At 36.4% G+C, this 20,074-nt stretch overlaps 3 protein-coding genes across 4 annotated transcripts in view; 2 read left to right on the top strand and 1 right to left on the bottom strand.

Annotated features, from left to right (window-relative positions):
- slc12a10.1 (solute carrier family 12 member 10, tandem duplicate 1) overlaps window positions 1-10,630 on the bottom strand; it is a 98,686-nt gene extending 88,056 nt beyond the window's left edge. For both annotated transcript variants that reach the window (XM_087259833.2, XM_087259834.2), the window contains exon 1: window positions 10,532-10,630. The gene's annotated coding sequence lies outside the window, so the exon portion shown is untranslated. The remainder of the gene's footprint in view (window positions 1-10,531) is intronic.
- si:ch211-225k7.4 overlaps window positions 1-20,074 on the top strand; it is a 494,418-nt gene that overhangs the window by 333,839 nt on the left and 140,505 nt on the right.
- Window positions 14,302-18,571, top strand: si:dkey-83f18.11. The gene is made up of 5 exons (XM_087260461.1): window positions 14,302-14,397; window positions 14,525-14,563; window positions 14,645-14,986; window positions 15,199-15,546; window positions 16,803-18,571. The coding sequence occupies exons 2-5, from the start codon at window positions 14,527-14,529 to the stop codon at window positions 17,162-17,164; spliced, it is 1,089 nt and encodes a 362-aa protein (XP_087116587.1). The 5' UTR covers window positions 14,302-14,397; window positions 14,525-14,526; the 3' UTR covers window positions 17,165-18,571.

A 20,074-nucleotide genomic window follows, 5' to 3' on the forward strand; every position in this document is an offset into this window, starting at 1 on the left:
AACTATTTCACTTTAATTTCATATTATTATTTTATTAAACAAACAAACCAGTTTTCGTTTTGGCTCTGCATGCAGCATATTGGATCTTTGAAGCATTGCACTTCAAATGTTATTCCTTTTTTTTTATTGTATTTTTAATATTTTTAATTATACAACACAAAATTGGTTCTAAACAGATACATTTTCCTATAGGCTATGATGAAGTGCATATTTTTGTTCACACAGGTCCTATACAAAATTGTGTGGATGGATGATTTGTTTCTCCGTGAAAATCACTCATTTAATAAGCAAAACAGGCCAAAATGTTGTTTAGCTTGCGTCAAACTGGATGGACAATTTACAAACATATTGAATACAAAGGCTGGTTATTTTATGCAATGAGGGACAATAGGCCTATTACAAATTAAAGAAAATTATTTGCATATTAAAACGAAAATATATAATACAACAACAGATCCTACCTCTTAAGAAATGACTTTAGATAATGTAAATAAGCATCAAGTTTTTTTTTTTTTTTGAGATTGTGTGTCTAATTCAGTAGTGTGGTGCATTCGCGTGGGTTTCCTCCGGGTGCTCCGGTTTTCCCCACAGTCCAAAGACATGCGGTACAGGTAAATCGGGTAGGCTAAATTGTCCGTAATGTATAAGTGTGTGTGTATGTGTGGATGTTTCCCAGAGATGGGTTGTGGCTGAAAGGGCATCCGCTGCGTAAAAACTTGCTAAATAAGATGACGGTTCATTCCGCTGTGGCGACCCCAGATTAATAAAGGGACTAAGCCGACAAGAAAATGAATGAATAATGTGCAATACTAATTTAAAATACGTATCACTAACCTTATATGTGAAATAGCAGGGCCCGCTGTAGCACTTTCTCAAGAAGAGCAAATGTCAAATTATTAGCGCAACGCACATGTAGCGAGCTCATCTGTTTGTCGGAACTACTAGACACAATTTTTTATCAACTAAAATGTGTTTAATTAGTTAATTTGAAATTTATTTCATTATTCCAGCAATAATTGTTGAGTGAAAGAATGCGCTAGAAATATGCATTGCGGCTCCCTTTATTGTACAGGCTTATTGCACTTAAACATTTTTAGGTTCGGCTCTCGAATTAGTAAGGTTATGAGTAAATGTTATTTAAAATATTTAAAGCCTGCCATCTAGCCTACAATAAAAGCAAATTTAATTTAAAAAAATAATAAGACAGGCCTACTTTGGCGTTGCAATAAAATAGTATTAATTATCAAATAAATAATTACAATATATAATTAAAATAGGAAGAAATAAATGAAAACAAATGGTACCCTTTGTTTTTATAGCAGGGCCCAAAGTGTTCTTATTCTGGTTCTGCTAACAACTATTAAAAAGAAAAAAAAACACACCAAACAATAAAAACACTAGTAACTGATAATAATAATAATAATAATAATAATAATAATAATAATAATAATAATTATTATTATTATTATTATTATTATTATTATAAAGCCCTTGCTCTGAAACAATCATGTAAACCAGGTGCTCCTCGGAAATGGCTATCTTTGCTCAGCATCAGGTGCACAGCAGCAAGAAGCTTGGCAGTGAACTATGACCTTATTTTAATGACAAATGTCTAAGAATACTGCTGATTTACGTTTTTATTTAATTTATACATACGCAATGAATGTAAGCCTGCTAACTGTGTGTGGTTCAAATTATAGAATATGTAAACTTTGTTTATATATAATTAAATAATAATAATTAAAAGCCTGCGTGTAAGGCTTTTATTTTGAGGGTGACGTCACGAGCGCAGATTTGGTTGACCAATTAGAGGAAAGTGGGCGTTTCAGCACTGCCTACATGTGTAAAATGAATTTTAAAGTCGTTTATCCGTTTTCCTACCCTAAACCAAAAAACGAAAATCCAGCCAAAATCTCGTTTTTTCGTTTTCTCGTGAGCAAAAGAAAAACGAAAAAACGGCCGTTTTCTCCATTTCCTTTATTCCGTTTGAAAATGGAAAACAAATGAACAAAATGTACACGGACCGTACACGGACCATTTTTTGACTCATTATTTCGTTTTGGTTTTGTGTTTGTTTTAATATTTCGTTTTAAGTTAATAAGCAGAATAACAGATGAGTTTCCGTTTTTTCTGCCTACAGAATAAACAGAAAAACGAAATATTCATCGTTTTTCTGATGTTTCGTTTTCCGTAATAAAAGGAATAATCAAATGAACGGATGATACACGGACCCTGTACGTTTTGTTCATTTGTTTTCCATTTTCAAACGGAATAAAGGAAATAGAGAAAACGGCCGTTTTTCCGTTTTTCTTTTGCTCACGAGAAAACGAAAAGACGAGATTTTGGCTGGATTTTCGTTTTTTGGTTTAGGGTAGGAAAACGGATAAACGACTTTAAAACTCATTTTACACATGTAGGCGGTGCTGAAACGCCCAAAAAACGAAATACGAAAAACGAAATATTCATCGTTTTTCTGATGTTTCGTTTTCTGTAATAAAAGGAATAATCAAATGAACGGATGATACACGGACCCTGTAGCCTATAAAAAGGCCGCAAATATTTTTAAATGCATTAAAAGGCAAGCACATATCTTAGCCGTTTGTTCACACTCTGCCTGTATTAACATAAATGCTGTATTTTAATATAGCCAATTTTGATTAATTAGCTTTAACTGACAGCCTTTTCTTCTTTTTCCGCGGTTATGCGACATTATATTTCACACGCATATGCAAGGTGACTGAATATGAAATTAAAATACAAAACATACTGAGCCATTAAGTAAAAAAACAAAACAAAACAACAGTTATACTTTAAAGCAGAACATTGACGTTTTGAAACAAAAAAACGGAACTGAAACTAAATTATTAAAAATAAACCTGCCAGACTTAATTTATGTAATATTTTCATTATTCATTTATTTTCATTATTCGTTTATTATTATGTACTATAATTGAAACATAAAATGAGATCGTAAATATAATCAACAACGAAAATGTAAATAAAAACGTAAATTAAAAATATAAATGAACATGTCTAGTCTTAGTTCTATCAAAATAGCCAACACTACATCTCTCTATATTTAGACTAAAAGACTGCTTTATTTATTTATTTATTTATTTATTTATTTAAGACTAATTATTTGTACTGAATGTTTGTGCTTTCATTTTAGTTGTCTTTCATTTCTTCAATTCTATTTTCCAAAACGAATCCTCTTTGCACTTAATAAGTTTACAATAAACCAGGTAAAAAAAAATTAAATGTAAGTTGAGGTGATCGCAAGTTCACAACTGTGAGGTGATGTGCTCTACCGGCAGGATAATCTATATTATTTTGCTGTTTTTCATATGCGCACGTTTAAGATTTGAGATTATAACATTGCCATGATAGTCAAAGAAATCAAAACATTATTTTCACCCCAACGCAATTTAATCGGCCACTGAAGGCTAATAACTTAATTCTTATATTTGCTTTTTGACTTCTCACCATGTATCTTTTCTACAGCATAGTATAGTGTAAGAGCATGTCTATTACCAGAAAAACTAAATTAAAATTATATTTTAATTGAACACATCACATCACATACAGTAAGCTACGCCTACAGAACAGTCTGTTTAGCATTGTGAAAAGGCAAAGCTGAATATCTGTGGTTAAAGTGCCACCCAGCGGTCAAATGCTGCTGGCGCATCAAGTACCGCCGTCGCCGCGGCATGAATGGCGGCACAAGGAACACATTGAAGTAGTAACATCTGTATGTAACATGTTCAATACTGGTAGATGCTCATAGTCTCGCGGACATGGGTCGTTGTTACGCTCTACTTTTTTTTCTGAAGTTAGACCACCTGGGCCCGGTTTTTCAAAAGTAATCCACTAGGATTTTGGATAAGGGATTGGATCAAATCTTAAAAAATGTTTTTTTTCAAAAGGAAAACCGGATTACCTAATCGGATTAGATCACGTAATCTAATCTTGGTTTTGATCTGGATCAAACCTTTAGTTTGGGTTTTTCAGACCTTTTTTGTGGGATTTGGATTACTTTGATCCAAAAAACCTGGATTAAACTGATCCTATTAGAAGGGTGGATTTAGCATGGATTTCATGCCCAAAATGTAATAAAAACTTAAAAATTGTATTAAATAATACTATTTTTGGATCACGCAGTGTCTTACGAGATATACTATTGATTTATAAGGTTTTAATTTTATTTGTTTATCTGTCAGGCTATAGTGATTATTGGCTTTAACGTAGTTAGCCTTATAGTATAGGCCTACAGCAAAATAGAAAGAGTTTGGCCCCATAAAATAATCCCCCAAACAACTGTCAAAATTTACCAAAACAATACATTTTATTCTGTCAATAATTGATATATATATATATATATATATATATATATATATATATATATATATATATATATATATATATATATATATATATATTCATCACAATGGAAAATATTTTTGTTTTTAGAATATTTATTAGTGATGCATGCAATAATTACAGAATAACTAAAAAAAATAAAAAATTCAAAGAATGGCAATCACTGATTTTAAAAATCTCTTTCAACAATTGCAAAAAGAGACTGAAAGAGCAGAAGCACAGCTTTATCTGGCAGAGAAACAACTGACTCTGACCAAACTGCAGCAAACCAAGACCAGACTCTAGATCCGCCTCCTAATGCCTAGTTCAGACTGCGTGATTTTAGCTCGCCGTCAGGTTTTGAGAAATCGCCGACAAATGCCTGAAATCACAGGCAAATCGCTGCTCGTGAGTGACAATCACACAGTATGAACGATCAAAGACGCGATCTGAGAGACTCGCAGATAAGTCGTAAAGGCTGCGCTCAGACAAGCTGCTCTTTCTTATTTACATCTATATTTGAAACTTATTATAAATATCCTCAAATGTACAGTGTTGTAGGTCTCAGATGAGCGGACTGCTGGAAGAGAATGGGTTGGGGTTTTTCTTGTTTTTATTATTTATTATTTTATTATTTATAAAATTTTCTTAGTTTTCATTTCAAATAAAAATAAAGTTTTATTGACCCCACACTGGCTATTCTACTTGTTGCTCTTCACACAGGCCTATCTATTTATCTACATTGTGATTGAGCACTGGTAATCCAGATTTAGTGATCCTGAAAAGTTCCTATCCGGATCAGATTGATCCAATCTGATGTTGCTTTGAAAAACTGGCTCAAAAAGTAAGCTGGATTACGTGATCACGGATCGCAAATACAGGATTACTAAATCTGGATCAATTTTATCCGGATTAAACCTTTTGAAAAACCGGGCCCTGGTGATCTGAAAACAATCCTGTTTGGAATTGTTCCGGTGTTTTAGCTTTATAGTCTATCATGAGATAGGCTCAGGGACTCTTGACGGCATCTTGATAACATTGCACAAAATATTTTGTGTTACCAGGATACATCTGACGACCCAGCACCGCAACTTGATTTGCATCACGAGGGTTTTTAAACATAATTAAATAATGTGTTCAAACTGATGGTTCTGCTGGATTTGCCTTATACAAATTTTGCACAATAAGAATTGCAGAGGGTTTACGATGATGGACGTGTTGTTAGAACTTTTTCAATCTCTGAATTTCAACTTGCTTCTTTCATCATATCGTCGATAATCAAGTTTGTTTTATCACGTGGTACTAGATGATCATCATTCAGACTCTGAGGTATACCTTCAATAAATTTAACTTCAAACAATTCAAGCAGTTCAACATACAAAGGTTGCCAACAGTCATACAAAAAAAAAAAACATTATACATTTTTTTAGAAACCGTATTTACAGTATTTTCCAAAAGCATTTTTACAAAAAAAGACTTTGCAGAATTGCATGGTCCTCTCATAACACATGAAAACCGATGTTGAAGCCTGAAATTAAAATCGGCCGCTTCATGCATTCCTCTGTTCATTGAATTAAAAGCCATAAAGCAGAGTCATGTAATTGGGTAGAAGTCTGCATTTGTTATACACCACCTTGAACTTTTTAACGATTGATTTGTTGTGCAGCGCGAGATGTTTTTTTTTTTTTTATTCTTGAAAATGTTGTCAGCTTGTGCTAAAATATATTGAGTGTCATCACCGGATGTCACACCCTTCAACCAGACCAATCAGTGTGTCTAATCTTATTGCTTGAGAATTTCTAGCATTCAGAGGTATACCCTTAGCTTTCATGCAAACCTTACAGGCAGCGGTACTGTAAATGTACGACTTGGGACTGCTGGAACAAAACTCACTAATAAAATCGGCATCACCTATTTTATCCGTCAGATCACCGGGAAGTGGCATCCCGTCATCGTCCTGGATAGAAAAAATTAACACTATCTGTGTCAGAGTATAACAAATGTTCGCCCTGTTTTGTCCATCAGATTGTACAATTTCAACCTGGCAAATGTCGTTGTGAACGCTCCTATGAACACATTAATGTCACGAGTAGTACTAGGAGTGTCTTGAGGCAGTTGATACTGGACAAGCACTACATCATCTGAGATGAATGTGAAATATTTCAAATTATCAGTTAAACAACAGTTTAACAATAGCTTGTTTATAGCCCGCTGGACAGGGTTATGACAATTCATTGACGGGTCAAGTTGAATCCCCTCTTTCTTGTAGTACTCACAGAGATAAGCCTTTTTTTCCAGCATCGCTGACCTTTAAAGGGCAACCCGATGCTTATCGTTTCAAACGCAAAACCGTTTTAACGTATTCGCTAAACAACTTGTCCGACCTTTCAAGAAAATGACAAACTGTCAACTTTGAGTACTACATAACCTTTCTCGATCACTTTTAAAAAGCTCAATACTGACCCAACACCCAGAAAGAGCCCTCCCATTATCCGTGTGACCATAGCTTAGTTTACTGTATGTGCGCAGGTTTGACATAAGGGGGAACATGAGTTTAGCGCCGCATCTGTAAGGGAGAACCGGATGTAATTTATGTGGCAGTTACACAGTGGCTTTGATAAGAGTAATAATTTTCAACCGGTTCAAAATCATTAAAAATTATTTCTGGGTGTCCTATAGGTAGCTCTTTCTTGATTGGCAGAACGGGTCAAATTAAAATAGCTAATTTTCTTTCCATCGGCTGTTTTGTAATGCAACTTATAAGCATTCGTGCGACCACCAAACAGAGCATCTCTTGGTTTCAGTCTCTCGGGAGCCGAATAAGTGCTCAAATTCCATCAAATGCTTCATCTTACCCCATTCACATTCCCAGATAACCTCTACTTTCATACCATAAACACTTTGTAGAATTTCCACGTTTTTGTCAGACCGGTGTAGGTCTTGGGGCTGATAACAGCAATGATGACCGTGGTGAAAACAGCGGTTAAATTCGAGAGCATACCTAGAACCGCCATTTTAAAAATTACCCGTCTAAGAAAAACTTACTGGTTTGCATTTTACCATAATTCAGAGCGTAATGAAGGTCAACGTTTCTAGACTTTTTTACATACTCCAACCATTTGATTGATACGCTTGAGAACGTCTTATTTTGATGAATGTGCGCATTATTATGAGTTAGAGCCACAGTGTCCTCTCTGAGATAATGAGTTTTGAAGACACCCATACAAGAACTTGCAAGAGTTGTGAAACTGAATGTCTCGATTTGAGTACATTTTATGAACTTTTCTTGATATTTCATACACGATTCACGTAGCAAGATAACGTTGTTTTTGCCGAAGTGGTACAACTGCACCTTAAAGTTAAAGAACGATTGTGAAGCAGTAGTGTACCACGCATCGAACTTTGCTCGATCTTTTTCAGATAGGTCGTCATAACCATAGAACTTTTTGTATGGGATTGCGCAAATATAGTTCTCATTTTCTTTTCTATTGAAATGATGTGGAAAGTAGCCTTTTTCTGTCGTGGTGAGATTTAATGCAGCTGGCATCTTAGATAAACCCATCGGTATGAAGGAAGAAACACATCGTCAAGCATAAATATTAATTTTTATCTTTGTATGATGATGTCCATTTTAGGACCAGCTTTGCAGTAATATTCAAGAATTAGAAAGGAGTCAAATGTGGATGCATGAGGAGCTATGAAGCAGTAGCCTTTGTATTTGGGTTTTCTGAAATGTGTGATCATTTTTTCCACACAGTCAGTTCCTCCAGCCACAAATCTTGCACCACGAAATGTTATCGCGCAGACAAAATTACCAAACGAGTCTCAAAATCGTATTTTTTTCGGAAACATTTTGATTCTTTGAGGGTTAATACAACATTCATGTATCCCTGTATTGATAAGTTCTTCACGACATGCCGCGCAACGGATAAGGGCGCATTTGTGCCAAGACTTTTCGTATCGTCTACCACAATCCTTGCAGTATTTTATAATGTCGCAAGGTACTTTTCCTCTTGAGCACCTGTTTCTTGTGAGCATTGTAGCAGTAAGCCGATTTGCAATAACACAAACAATTGGGTAATGGATGTTTTTTTTTAAGGATTTTTGTAGTATTTATTGTCGAAATAGACGTTACAGACATAAATCGCATTGGTAGTGTCTAGGGTACAAGAATCCTTTATAGCAGAATTCATAGCGCCTATGAAAGACTTCAAATTGAGAATCATGTAGTAATGATCGTCTTGTACATAAAGAAACAACGTTTTAAGGTGCTGCTCTGTGTTATTTACGTAGGTTTGCAACACACCTGTCCTATAAAAACAACAATTTTAGTTGTGCTAGACAAATAGAGAAGCATAGTATGTTTGATATGTTTGTAGGTATAAATGAGCTCGTCTTTTTTCTTTTGATCACCTGAACAAATGCCAAATAAGTAAGTTTACGATAAGGTCGACCACCTCCTAGTCTGTTCATTACAACATCTGCTTCAATCTTGAGTTTCGTTAGCTGCTAACTGATCGTCGCTCTGTAGAATTTTTACAGGTTGGTCTGTAAAAAGATTAACGTCGTAATTATTACTCTGTTTAAACAGCGTTTACATTGGATTTAAGAGTGGGGGTTCTAAGGCATGAATTGATAACACTACCATCACCGCCAATCTGTCTAGTGAATGACATGGTCATTCATGGTTTCGTGTAAACGTACGTGATGCGTCGCTAAATCCTGAGATCTTATTTCTCTCATATTCAAAGACCTACGCAGTGACACTGTTGAGACGGGGTCTTTGTAAAACATGATATTCATTTACATTACCACCATCTCTCAACAATGTTTCAATGTCGTTGACCTTAAGATTCAACAACATCGGATGTTATTGATGGTTGCCGATCATCGACAACTGACGAATTGATTTTTATTTTAACATTTTTATTGTTTATTTTATTGCTTAAATTATAATATTATAATATATAATAACTGTTCTTATTTTTATTTTAGACTTGATTATTTTTTTAATTAAATGAATACTTTTGATTCTTTTACTTTTATTTTTAGGTATGCTTAATGTTTAATTTGTTGCTATTTTTCTTAATTTGTTGTATATCTCATTTATTTTATTTTTAGGTATACTGTATTGTTACATTATTTCTATATTCATCTTGTTTTTATTTTCATGTTAAAATAGAAACAAACAATCTATTTTATTAGAAATACATTCGCGCCAATAACAGTAATGGAATAACATGATAATTGTACAGAAATACAAAGTAAGAATGCACAGAAATAAACTATTTAAAACTCTAACAGAATTAAACAATATTGATTAGAATAAAAAAAAACATAACTCAAGCACAACTAAACAATTTTGAAGACACAAACAGAATTAAACAAAATCAAATTTTTTTTTTAAATGTTTAACTCACAGTATTAAACAATTTGAATAGAATTTTAAAAATGTATAACTCAACCAATATTCAATAATAATGAAGACCGTTTTAAAATATAAAACAAAAACAGAATTAAATAAAATCTAATATTATTTAAACGTATAACTTACAGTATTAAACAATATTGAATAGAATTTTAAAAAATATAACTCAACCAGTATTAAAAAATATTGAAGACCGTTTTAAAATGTAAAACACAAATAGAATTAAACAAATTTGTTTTTAAATCTATAACTTAAAAAGTATTAATATTGAATAGAATTTTAAAAATGTATAACTCAAGCAGCATTAAATAATATTTAATACAACTTTTTAAAATGTAAAATCAAAACAGAATTAAACAATTGAATACAAGTGTAATATGTAAAACTCTATCACTAAACACACAAGTCAATTTACAAGAAGAAAACAAAGAAGAAATAGAAACATAATACTGATCAAAAACATTGTTCAAAAACATAACTAAAACATCTAACATAAGGTTCTCATTTATCTAACATAGAATAAAATCAAATAATGTGCAGATAAAAGCAATCTTTGTTATTTAGGAATCATTTATGTACTAGTGAATTTTTCATTGAACAGACCATCAAACTTAAAATACGACGATCGTGTTCGCCTTTGTTCAGTATTTTCAGCACTTCAGTCAGTTTCTGTTTTGTAACCCTCTGTTGTTCATCTATAGCTCGTTGCTGACGTACAACATACTCGTATATCTGATTAATTTTTACCTGATTTCACTCCAGATACTGTAGAGTTAGATGTTAACAGCAGGATTCATCGTCGGCGGTGGCAGATGTTTGCAGTGCAGTGTGCTGGCAAAAAAAGACGTCTCTGTCTTCTTTGTTTTCTTCTGGTTCCGGCCCTTTTTCTTTTTCTTCTAATGGTGGCTGTAGGGTGTATGCAGGACTACGATCGCCACCTAGCAATGAGTCGTAGCCATTGCTGGAACCTGCGTTACCACTCCAGATTTCTGAGATCGTCTCTGATACAGCATTAAAAAAAGTAAAGTCTTTAATATATTGTTTAGAAACTAGTATTAAGTAAAATCTAAGCAATAAAATGTTACTTTTGTATGCGACTTTTGTTGTAAATGTATGAACATGTTAACTGATTAATGTAATTTTAAAATCAGTAAAATAAAACACTCACTGTGATGCATCTCAAAACTGCTTTCAGTAGGTCCGAGCGGGCTGGTAGCCGGTGACCATGAAACTACAGGAGAAACACATTAATTTATTTTAAATTAACATAAATGCATAAACATGTTAACTGAATAATGTAGTTTTACATTTAATAAAATAAAACACTCATGTTGATGCATCTCAAAACTGCTTTCAGTAGGTCAGAGCGGGCTGGTATCCGGTGACCGTGGAACAAAAGAAACGCATATTAGTACATATTAGGAAATAAAATCACACAGGGTCTAGCATGAAGCATTCAGCGTGGTCGTGTACGCAAGCTTGCGACATCCGCGTGGACATGCACGCAAACCACCAGTTATAAATTACATAACTTTAAACATAAAAAACAAGAAGATACATTACCTAAATGTGTTTCGTGTTCATCATCACAGTCATATTCATTTTGCTGTTCCTGTGCGCTTGTATAAATTTTCCGCCTCTTGTTCTAAACAGGGCTGCAATCAAGGCGCCTTTATTTCCAGACGCGTGGAGCTTACCGATGATGCTTGGACCACATCGGTCACTTCTTGCTCTTCCTCTACTGTTAAAATCAATAACCTCAATTATATCTAAAACAGAGAAGTGAAAATAATTTATTAATAACACTTCCAGGGTCCCTGACGCAGAGCCGTTCTACAGACATTAAATAGCACCAATTATGTGCCTAATGTTGTGGCCTGTCTGTAAAGTGCTCGTATATGAGCCATGTGCATTTTACAAAACATAATTAATTCACCTTCGCCTATGACGATGCCATCGTCCATTGCGATGTTTCACATTAGACATCGTACAATGCCAAATTGGTTGACATCGCCCAACCCTACAATGTACACATTGTTGGAGGGGAGACAAGAGTAAGAGTACACCCCCTAAGGCTCAAGCCCAATTCTACCCCTTAGCCCTTACATTTTCATGCAAGGCTAAGTGGAAGAGCTTGACACCCCCTGAAACTGAGGGTGCTTTCACACCTGCAATTTTGTTTCGGAACCCGTCTCGTTTGCCTAGTTAGCGCGGTTAGTTTGGCATAAGTGAAACCACCAATCGCTCTCTGATCTGCGCCAAATCAATAGCTCCGAGATCGCCTGAATGAGGTGGTCTCGGCTTGATTGAAACGAACTCTGGAGCGGATCGATTGCAGTGAGAAAGCGATCTGATCCGAGCGAGGTTATATCACAGAATTTGATGGATATGTAATAGGCTAACCTTCTCACCCCTCCCCACCGCATCTCTCCATCACTGTTCAGACACGTCGCGCGCACCTTGTCAAACACCACCCACCAAACCACTACCTCTCCTGACAGCTGAGCGGGACTCTGCAAAATAAACCCTGACACTCTGACCAATGTGAGTAGTGTTTACTCACACGTGACTTGTTTTAGCTCTTTTGGGCCGATTAGAAACTTTGCAGTATGAAAGCAAACCGATCCAAGAGCAACAATGTAACATTTGTAATCTCTGTTTCGGAACAACTGAATCTATTCACAGGTGTGAAAAATCTTCAGGACCACACTCAAAACCAAGGGGTGAGAAAATTTCCCAGAACGCACCACCTACAACAGCAGCATGGCTCCACCCGGAAGTCAGAAGATCCACAAATTAGTATTTTTGGCATTATTACGCATTTTTACAACAAACAAGCATATGTTTTTATGTATTCATAATGGCGTGCGTGTTTTATCATAAGGCTTTTTAAAAGAACGCCAAAATAAAAACTAAATTTTACTATCAATAATTTCTAACACTAACTCCTGTACAGCAGTACCACAACATTCTGTCACTCGATGACACTGGAATACCCTGTCAGAAAAGTGTAGTGGCTGGGAATGAGCTTTTTACAGTGTCTGCTATAATGCTAGTGTGTTTTCTTATGTTTACATAATTGAATATGGCCACTGTACAGTTATGATCTTATTGCCGCATTATATTCTTATGGTAACATGATATAGTTGTCTTCAGTGATTTCCTGAAGATAAATGCCCCCCTCCTCCAGTCTCATATAAAAGATAGTGATGACATATGCTGGTGATGTAGTGCTGTCCCATGTCTTAGGGATAAATTTTGAAGCCCTTTCCCTTCACACTCTGTTTCAGGGGCCAAGGGGTACAAAAATAGAATTGGGAATAGGCCCAAATATACATGGAATCCCTGTTTATCGCCCTACTGGCAAACGAATGCTTTACAAAAATTATCAATTGTATTCTTGCTTTGGAAAGAGTGAACATAAGAATTTTCACCTGATTTTTTTATTTTTTATTTTAAGTGTTATAGCCAACAAGTATAGTTTGTCAAGAAACTAGTTTTGAAATATCTCAACTTTTATTTCCTTTTTATGAAAAATGGCTGTTGACTCTCCTTTTGAGCCTCTTTTCATTGGCCTGTGGTGTAGTTTTGTGTCACACAAAGCGTTGTCATTATTGACTGGAGTTATACTTCAATCCGATCCTTTTTATACATTGCCCTTATCAAAAATATCTATACTTTATGATTTATCCACCTATTTAACATACCCGAAAAGCGGTGAGGGGGTATTCGACATAGCTAAAGAGCGGTAAGGGTGAGTTGTGCGTGTCGTACCTGAAGAGCGGTGGTGGGGGTGAGTTGCACGCGACATACCTGAAGAGCTAGGAGGGATGCAGTGGAGAGAGGGGTGTGCCACGTATTTAAGGACCGGGCGGGAAAGGCGCGATTTCCGGGAGATTATCAATCATTTGCGGGCATCCGGGAGTTTCTATGCATTTGCGGGATACTCCTACAACTTCTAGGAAACTTGGGATGTATAAAAAACATAAACAATTTATATACATAATTTACTAAGTAACAGCAAACAGTTACAAATCAGGGCAGATGTTTCATAATGTCCTAACAGAAGAGCACCACAGCACACTGGACAGTCAATATTGCTTCACAGATAGTCAGATTTGACATTGTAGTTACAAATGTAAATATTTACTGCAGAGAAAACGAGTTTAAGAACCCAATAGAGTAGACAGAGATATTGTGCTGATGAGGACATTTAAAACTGAATATGTGTTGTGGTGAAAATCATGCTATTAGTCACTGGACCATTGAAGGTAAAACAACACAGAGTAAATAAAAAAACAGATGCAAATGTTGAGTTGTATTTCCCTGTGAAGCCATTATGAAAATGGGGATTATGAAACATACAGACTCAACTCTCTACCACGTTGAAATAAACAAACTTCCAAAGATGTACAGATACAAGGACCAACACAGAAAGAAAATATGCAAAAATCTTTGGATAAGGAAGAAAAATGAATAAGGTTTTTGTTTAGAGTATAAAACAAATGATGTGTTGTGCTGAATGACGGATGAAAGCAGATATAGAATAATCACACAGTCTGAAGCTGCAAACAGAAACACCAGACTGAGGACAGAAACACACCAGCTCTGAAGTAAGATCTACTCACATATATTCATCTTACACACAAATACACTTCTGACATAATGATGTTAATGAATAACATAAAGATTATGAACCATGCTATGATGCTAAAAATATTCAATGTGTTTTTTCCTCAGAAATGGCACGAGTTCTAGATTCCCTCCTCCTCCTCGTTGGTAAGTGTGTTTGTAGTTTTATTTAGGGTTTATAGTTTCATTAGGTTCTGTGCTGGAAATCATTAAAGCTCTCTTTCACAGCTCTCTGCTCCATATCTGAATGTGTTCAGCGTCAATATTACTTTATAAATGAGAAGAAGACCTGGACTGAAGCTCAGAGTTTCTGCAGAGAGAATTACACAGATCTGGCCACCGTTGACAACATGAACGAGACAACTGAGCTGATGAAGAGTGTGAAAGTGAATGATGTAGGTGTCTGGATTGGTCTGCAGAGGAAGTGGCAGTGGTCTTCAGGTGATCCTGCTCTCTTTCTAAACTGGGGATATCAACAACCAGACGGCAAAGATGAGTGTGCTTTTATGAGAAATGGTCGATGGGAAGATGGGAGTTGTAGTGACCTCTGGATATTTGTCTGCTACAACAGTAAGTACAGCTAAAGTAGGAAACTTTTCAAATGTATCATTATTACTGAACTCAAAGCATAACAACAAGCCTTTAGTAACACATACATTTCTGATTCTTCAGTGCTGCTTATTAAATAAAGCATCAATAAAATAATAATGAACAAACTGATGTAAAATAGTGAATGAATATAATTATATTTTATTTTTTTATTTTTTTATTTTTTCTTAAAGTGAGAAAAGCACTAGTGCTTGGTGATCAGAAGATGAACTGGAGAGACGCTCAGAGTTACTGCAGACAGAATCACATTGATCTGGTCAGTGTGAGGAACCAGAATGAGAATCAACAGCTGGAGAAGTTCATTAATGACAGTTTTAAATTTGGATCTGAAGTCTGGATCGGGCTATTCAGAGACTCATGGCAGTGGTCAGATCAGAGCAACTATTCATTCAGATACTGGAATACTGGAGAACCAAATAATGTTGGAGGAAATGAAAACTGTACAATAGTTCAACAGAACACTCGGGGACAATGGATAGACATCTCTTGTGACCACCAGTATCCTTTTGTGTGTCATAAAGGTGAGCAGATCCTCCAAACACACTCAATCCATCATCAGCTCATGTACGAAGATTAGCTTTGAAATCATACTAAAACATTGCATACGCACAAAGCTGTAAATGTGCGTATGCAGTAAAAAAAATCAGATTTATGAAACATTGCATAAGCGAAATCCCACGCATATTCTCTTTGTACATTTGAAATTAACGTGAAACTGAGAGCACATGCACGAGCACAAAACCCCTCCCTGCCTCCTCCCCCTAATAAATATGCTAATGACTCTATTTTGGCAAAACCAAATGAAAAAGCAATGGCAAAAGCAGGCAAAAAGAGAAACTTTGAACAGAATGTGAATTGGAGGTGCTCCTATCGGAGGTAGACCGAAGAAAAACTGTTATTTGCAAGTTTGTCTTCCAGAATTAATACCAAAAGAAAAAAAATAGAGTGGGAGTGTTTAGCTGACGTGTTTAACGCAGTGGGGTCTGAACATAGTACTGTGAGTGAATTAAAAAAAATGGCACACCTCGTTGGAATGATCTAGTTGAGTGATATCATTCATGAACCCCGTTCAAATCCAGCGTCTGATGAACTCATTCTTCTTTTTTCCCCCTCTACATATCAAATTTTGCCTACCCTTAATTACGAGTAAGACAAGTAGGAATCATTAAAAGTGTGTGTGTGTTATGTTAAGCACATTTGAGCATCAAATATATTTTTGCACATTTATTGAATGGGAATGTTACCGATATCACGTATGCAAATTTGTCTTGAGATGGCGCCTTTTTACCAATGTGCGTGCAGTCGATCACTCCGATTACATTGGAAAAACCGGCAATCACTGCAAATTGAGCTTCAATCTTTGGCTGGTTAACTGCCTGTTATGGAAACCTTATATACCTGCTAGACATGCAAATGATCCCGTCTCATACAGCTGCAATTGCATGGCTCAAAGATGCTTTGTAGTGTGCAATTTAACATGACTGACTCTAGGAGTCGCTAATGAAAAAAACACACACTAGAAATACACATATGCCAGACATGAAGTTGGCGTGGACCAATGCAATTTTCACGTTCACTTCATCATTAGTAAATCCAAACATGAGCGTAATACCTGGCGTACGCAACGATTTTGTGCGCACACAGCATTGATACATGAGGCCCCTGATCTCTTAAAGTTGACTCTACATGTCTGACATGACAAATTCCTCCACAGTGTTTGTTCTGCATGTTGTTGTTGATCAGTCTCTCTCTAGTTTCTGCTTTGTTTTGTGTCCAGATAAACTGATTGTGATCCAGCAGAATCTGTCGTGGTCTGAAGCTCTGAGATACTGCAGACAGCATCATGTGGATCTGGTCTCGGTTCAGTCAGTGGAGATGCAGTATGAGGTGATGAACGTGGTTAAACTGGCGTCTACTGAGGCGGTGTGGTTGGGTTTACGTCACTCCTGCGCTTTGGGCATCTGGTTCTGGGTGAGTGGACAGACCGTGTGCTATCATAACTGGGCTCCAGGGAACGGCACATCAGAGGAGGACTGTGAGCCCACAGTGAGATCTGGAGCAGTTCAGTCTGGAGGAAATCAGACCTGGATCAGCCGTCCTGAAACTGACCGACTCAACTTCATCTGCAGGAACTATTAGGTGTGAAAGACCTGAAGATGTTTCTGTTAAAATGTATAAATGTTTCTTGGTCTTGTATTGTTTTAAATGCTTAAATCTAGATAACCAAATTAATATTTTTAATAATAAATGTAACATTTTATTCCTTTTAAGTTACCTATATTGTACATTATGTTTTGACCTCATAAAACTTAACTCAATTTCAGTCTTCGCTTCAAAAAACATATTTAACCAAAACTTAAAAATGATCAAATAATTTACCCACCGTCAAGCCATCCTCAACACATATTTACATTTACATTTAGTCATTTAGCAGATGCTTTTATCCAAAGCGACTTACAAATGAGGACAAGGAATTTACACAACTATAAGAGCAACAACGATTAAGTGCTGTAGGCAAGTTTCAGGTGTGTAAAGTCTAAGAAGGAAAGCATTAGTAAATTTTTAATTTTTTTTTGTAGTTAGTGGAGGAGTCAGAGAGGGAATTGCATATTAGTAAGGAAAGTGGAGACTAAATAGTTGAGTTTTTAGTCGCTTTTTGAAGACAACAGCAGTTAGGGAGTTCATTCCACCAACTAGGCAGATTGAGCACGAGCATTTGGGAAAGTGATTTCTTCCCTCTTTGGGATGGAACCACGAGGCGACGTTCATTCACAGAACGTAAGTTTCTGGAGGGCACATAAATCTGCAGAAGTGAGAGCAGATAAGAAGGGGCGCAGCCAGAAATCGATTTGTAAGCAAACATCAGTGCTTTATATGGCCTATATATGGCCATTTTTCTGTCAGACAAATACAGTCTAGAGTTTTACATTTTATTCTGGCTTTTCCATGCTGTATAAAAATCTGTCATCATACTAACCGATATGTCTCCAGGGGGTTACCACGTTATATGAAGCAGATTTGTCTGTTTTTGTATCAATTTTTACAATGTACATTGGTGATGTTTCCAGTTGAGCAAACGCTGGCGTGTCTGACAGCCGCTGCTCCCTGGGACTGGTTTTTATTATTACCTTGACTTACTTTCTACGTTTTTGTTTTATCCTTGCCTGGCTTTATTACCTTTTAACACAATGTTTTTCTAACATTTTGACTGAATAACTCCTTTCACTCAAGCTGTCTTACCATCCAAACGCAAGCTCTTACCACCACAATAGTGCATTGATCCTTATGACAGTGTATATATGGGATCTGTAGTGTTCTGTGTAGCTCCTCCCCCTCTACCTCGCTCTCACTCAGTCACAGTCATTCAGTATGTATGTGCGTCGATACTAAGTGAAGCTGCTGTATGTCTCTTGTGTCCGCTGTTAATAAAACACTGTTTAGTTTGAACCCTGCTTCTCTAGCAGTTTAATACAAGTTCTCTGAGTCAACAATTACAAAGTGGGCTGTTTCCTCCATCTTCCATAATAAAGTAGACACTTTCTTTGGAGTGTTGGTTGCCGCCTCTTATTGCTGGTTTGGTGTAGGTGGTCTTAGTAAGGGCTACTTTCCCATCTGCTTGCGCAAACCCCTGTTGAACCTGCCTGTCAGTCTCTACAATCATTGTGATGTTCTTGGAATCACACACTGCCCTCGCTACATACATCGGTGTTCCCATCGCAAAAGTTGTTCTAGATCAACGTGTACAACTTCATCTGATGGGTCATCAGATATACCCGTTCTCTGGGCTCCCTTTCGCCGGTCACGTCCTCAGGCACATCATAATGATGGACATGGACATTTCAGAAATCTTCGTCATTTTAAAATTAGCCTCATTAAGACATTTACCAGACATCGCAACAACGGTTCAACGTCCTGGAAACATGGCTCTAGTAAATGCTCGCTCATTGTCAAATAATTTCTTCTGATTTTTGAGGTTGAAACATGGGGAAATGTCATCTCTTGGTGAGTTTTCTCCTTCTGACTGTTCTTTTTTCAGCACTCCTAGGCCTAGTGGACTTGGTGGTGGTTTAGCCACAGTTTTTAAAAGCACTTTCAGGTGTAGGCTTCATGTTGACGGCCTTTCAAGTTTTGAAGCATAAATACTAAAGACTGATCTAAATGGCCCCTTTGTTTGTGTGCTGGTGTATAGACCTCCCAAAGTTAGTACAGCCTTTATTAATGAATTTTCTGAGTTCCTGTCTGATCTGGTGTCTCATTGTGACAGGATGTTGGTTTTAGGTGATTTTAACATTCATGTCTGTTGCCAATCTAAGCCTATGGTTAAAACTTTGAGCCTGATAGATTCATTAAATTTAGGGCAGACTGTTTCCAGCCCCACTCATAAACAAGGCCATGCTCTAGATCAGGGATGGGCAAACTTGATCCTCGAGGGCCGGTGTCCCTGCAGAGTTTTGTACCAACACTAGTCAAACACACCTGAACATGCTAATCAGTGTCTTTAAGATCAAAAGAAAACTATAAACAGGTGTGTTTGATTAGGGTTGGAGCTAAACTGTGCAGGACACCGGCCCTCCAGGACCGAGTTTGCCCACCCCTGCTCTAGATCAATGGTTCTCAAACTGTGGTATGTGTACCACTAGTGGTTTGCAGTTCTCTTTTTAGTGGTACGCGGAACAATTAAACATGTCATATGTACATGCTACATATATTTCTAAATATTTCTAAAGCCACTCCATATCTAAAGGGGAGATCTTTCTCTGTAAATATTGGATCCTTTACTTCACCACCTAAACTCATTCATTGTGTTGTTCCACAAGGATCAATTCTTGGCCCTCTATTATTTTCTCTTTATATGCTTCCTTTAAGCTCAACACCCTGCAAACATAACATAAACTACCACTGCTATGCTGATGATCTCCACCTTCATTTTACTATCAAACTAGGAAAGGATTTATCATTAGAACACTTTGTCTTATGCCTAACCAACATTAAGACCTGGATGACCAATAACTCTCTGCAACTAAATGAAAATAAAACAGAAGTCTTATT

The sequence above is a fragment of the Danio rerio genome, chromosome 7, assembly GCF_052040795.2.
Source record: "Danio rerio strain M-AB ecotype USA chromosome 7, GRCz13ab, whole genome shotgun sequence".
NCBI lineage: Eukaryota > Metazoa > Chordata > Actinopteri > Cypriniformes > Danionidae > Danio > Danio rerio.

What these genes read in the sequence shown, in the direction of transcription:
- si:dkey-83f18.11 (XM_087260461.1), top strand. Translation starts at nt 14,527, where the DNA reads ATGGCACGAGTTCTAGATTCCCTCCTCCTCCTCGTTG. An exon ending in TTCCCTCCTCCTCCTCGTTG is followed by an intron (nt 14,564 to 14,644) that starts GTAAGTGTGTTT and finishes TCTCTTTCACAG; the next exon opens with CTCTCTGCTCCATATCTGAA. An exon ending in TCCTTTTGTGTGTCATAAAG is followed by an intron (nt 15,547 to 16,802) that starts GTGAGCAGATCC and finishes TTTTGTGTCCAG; the next exon opens with ATAAACTGATTGTGATCCAG.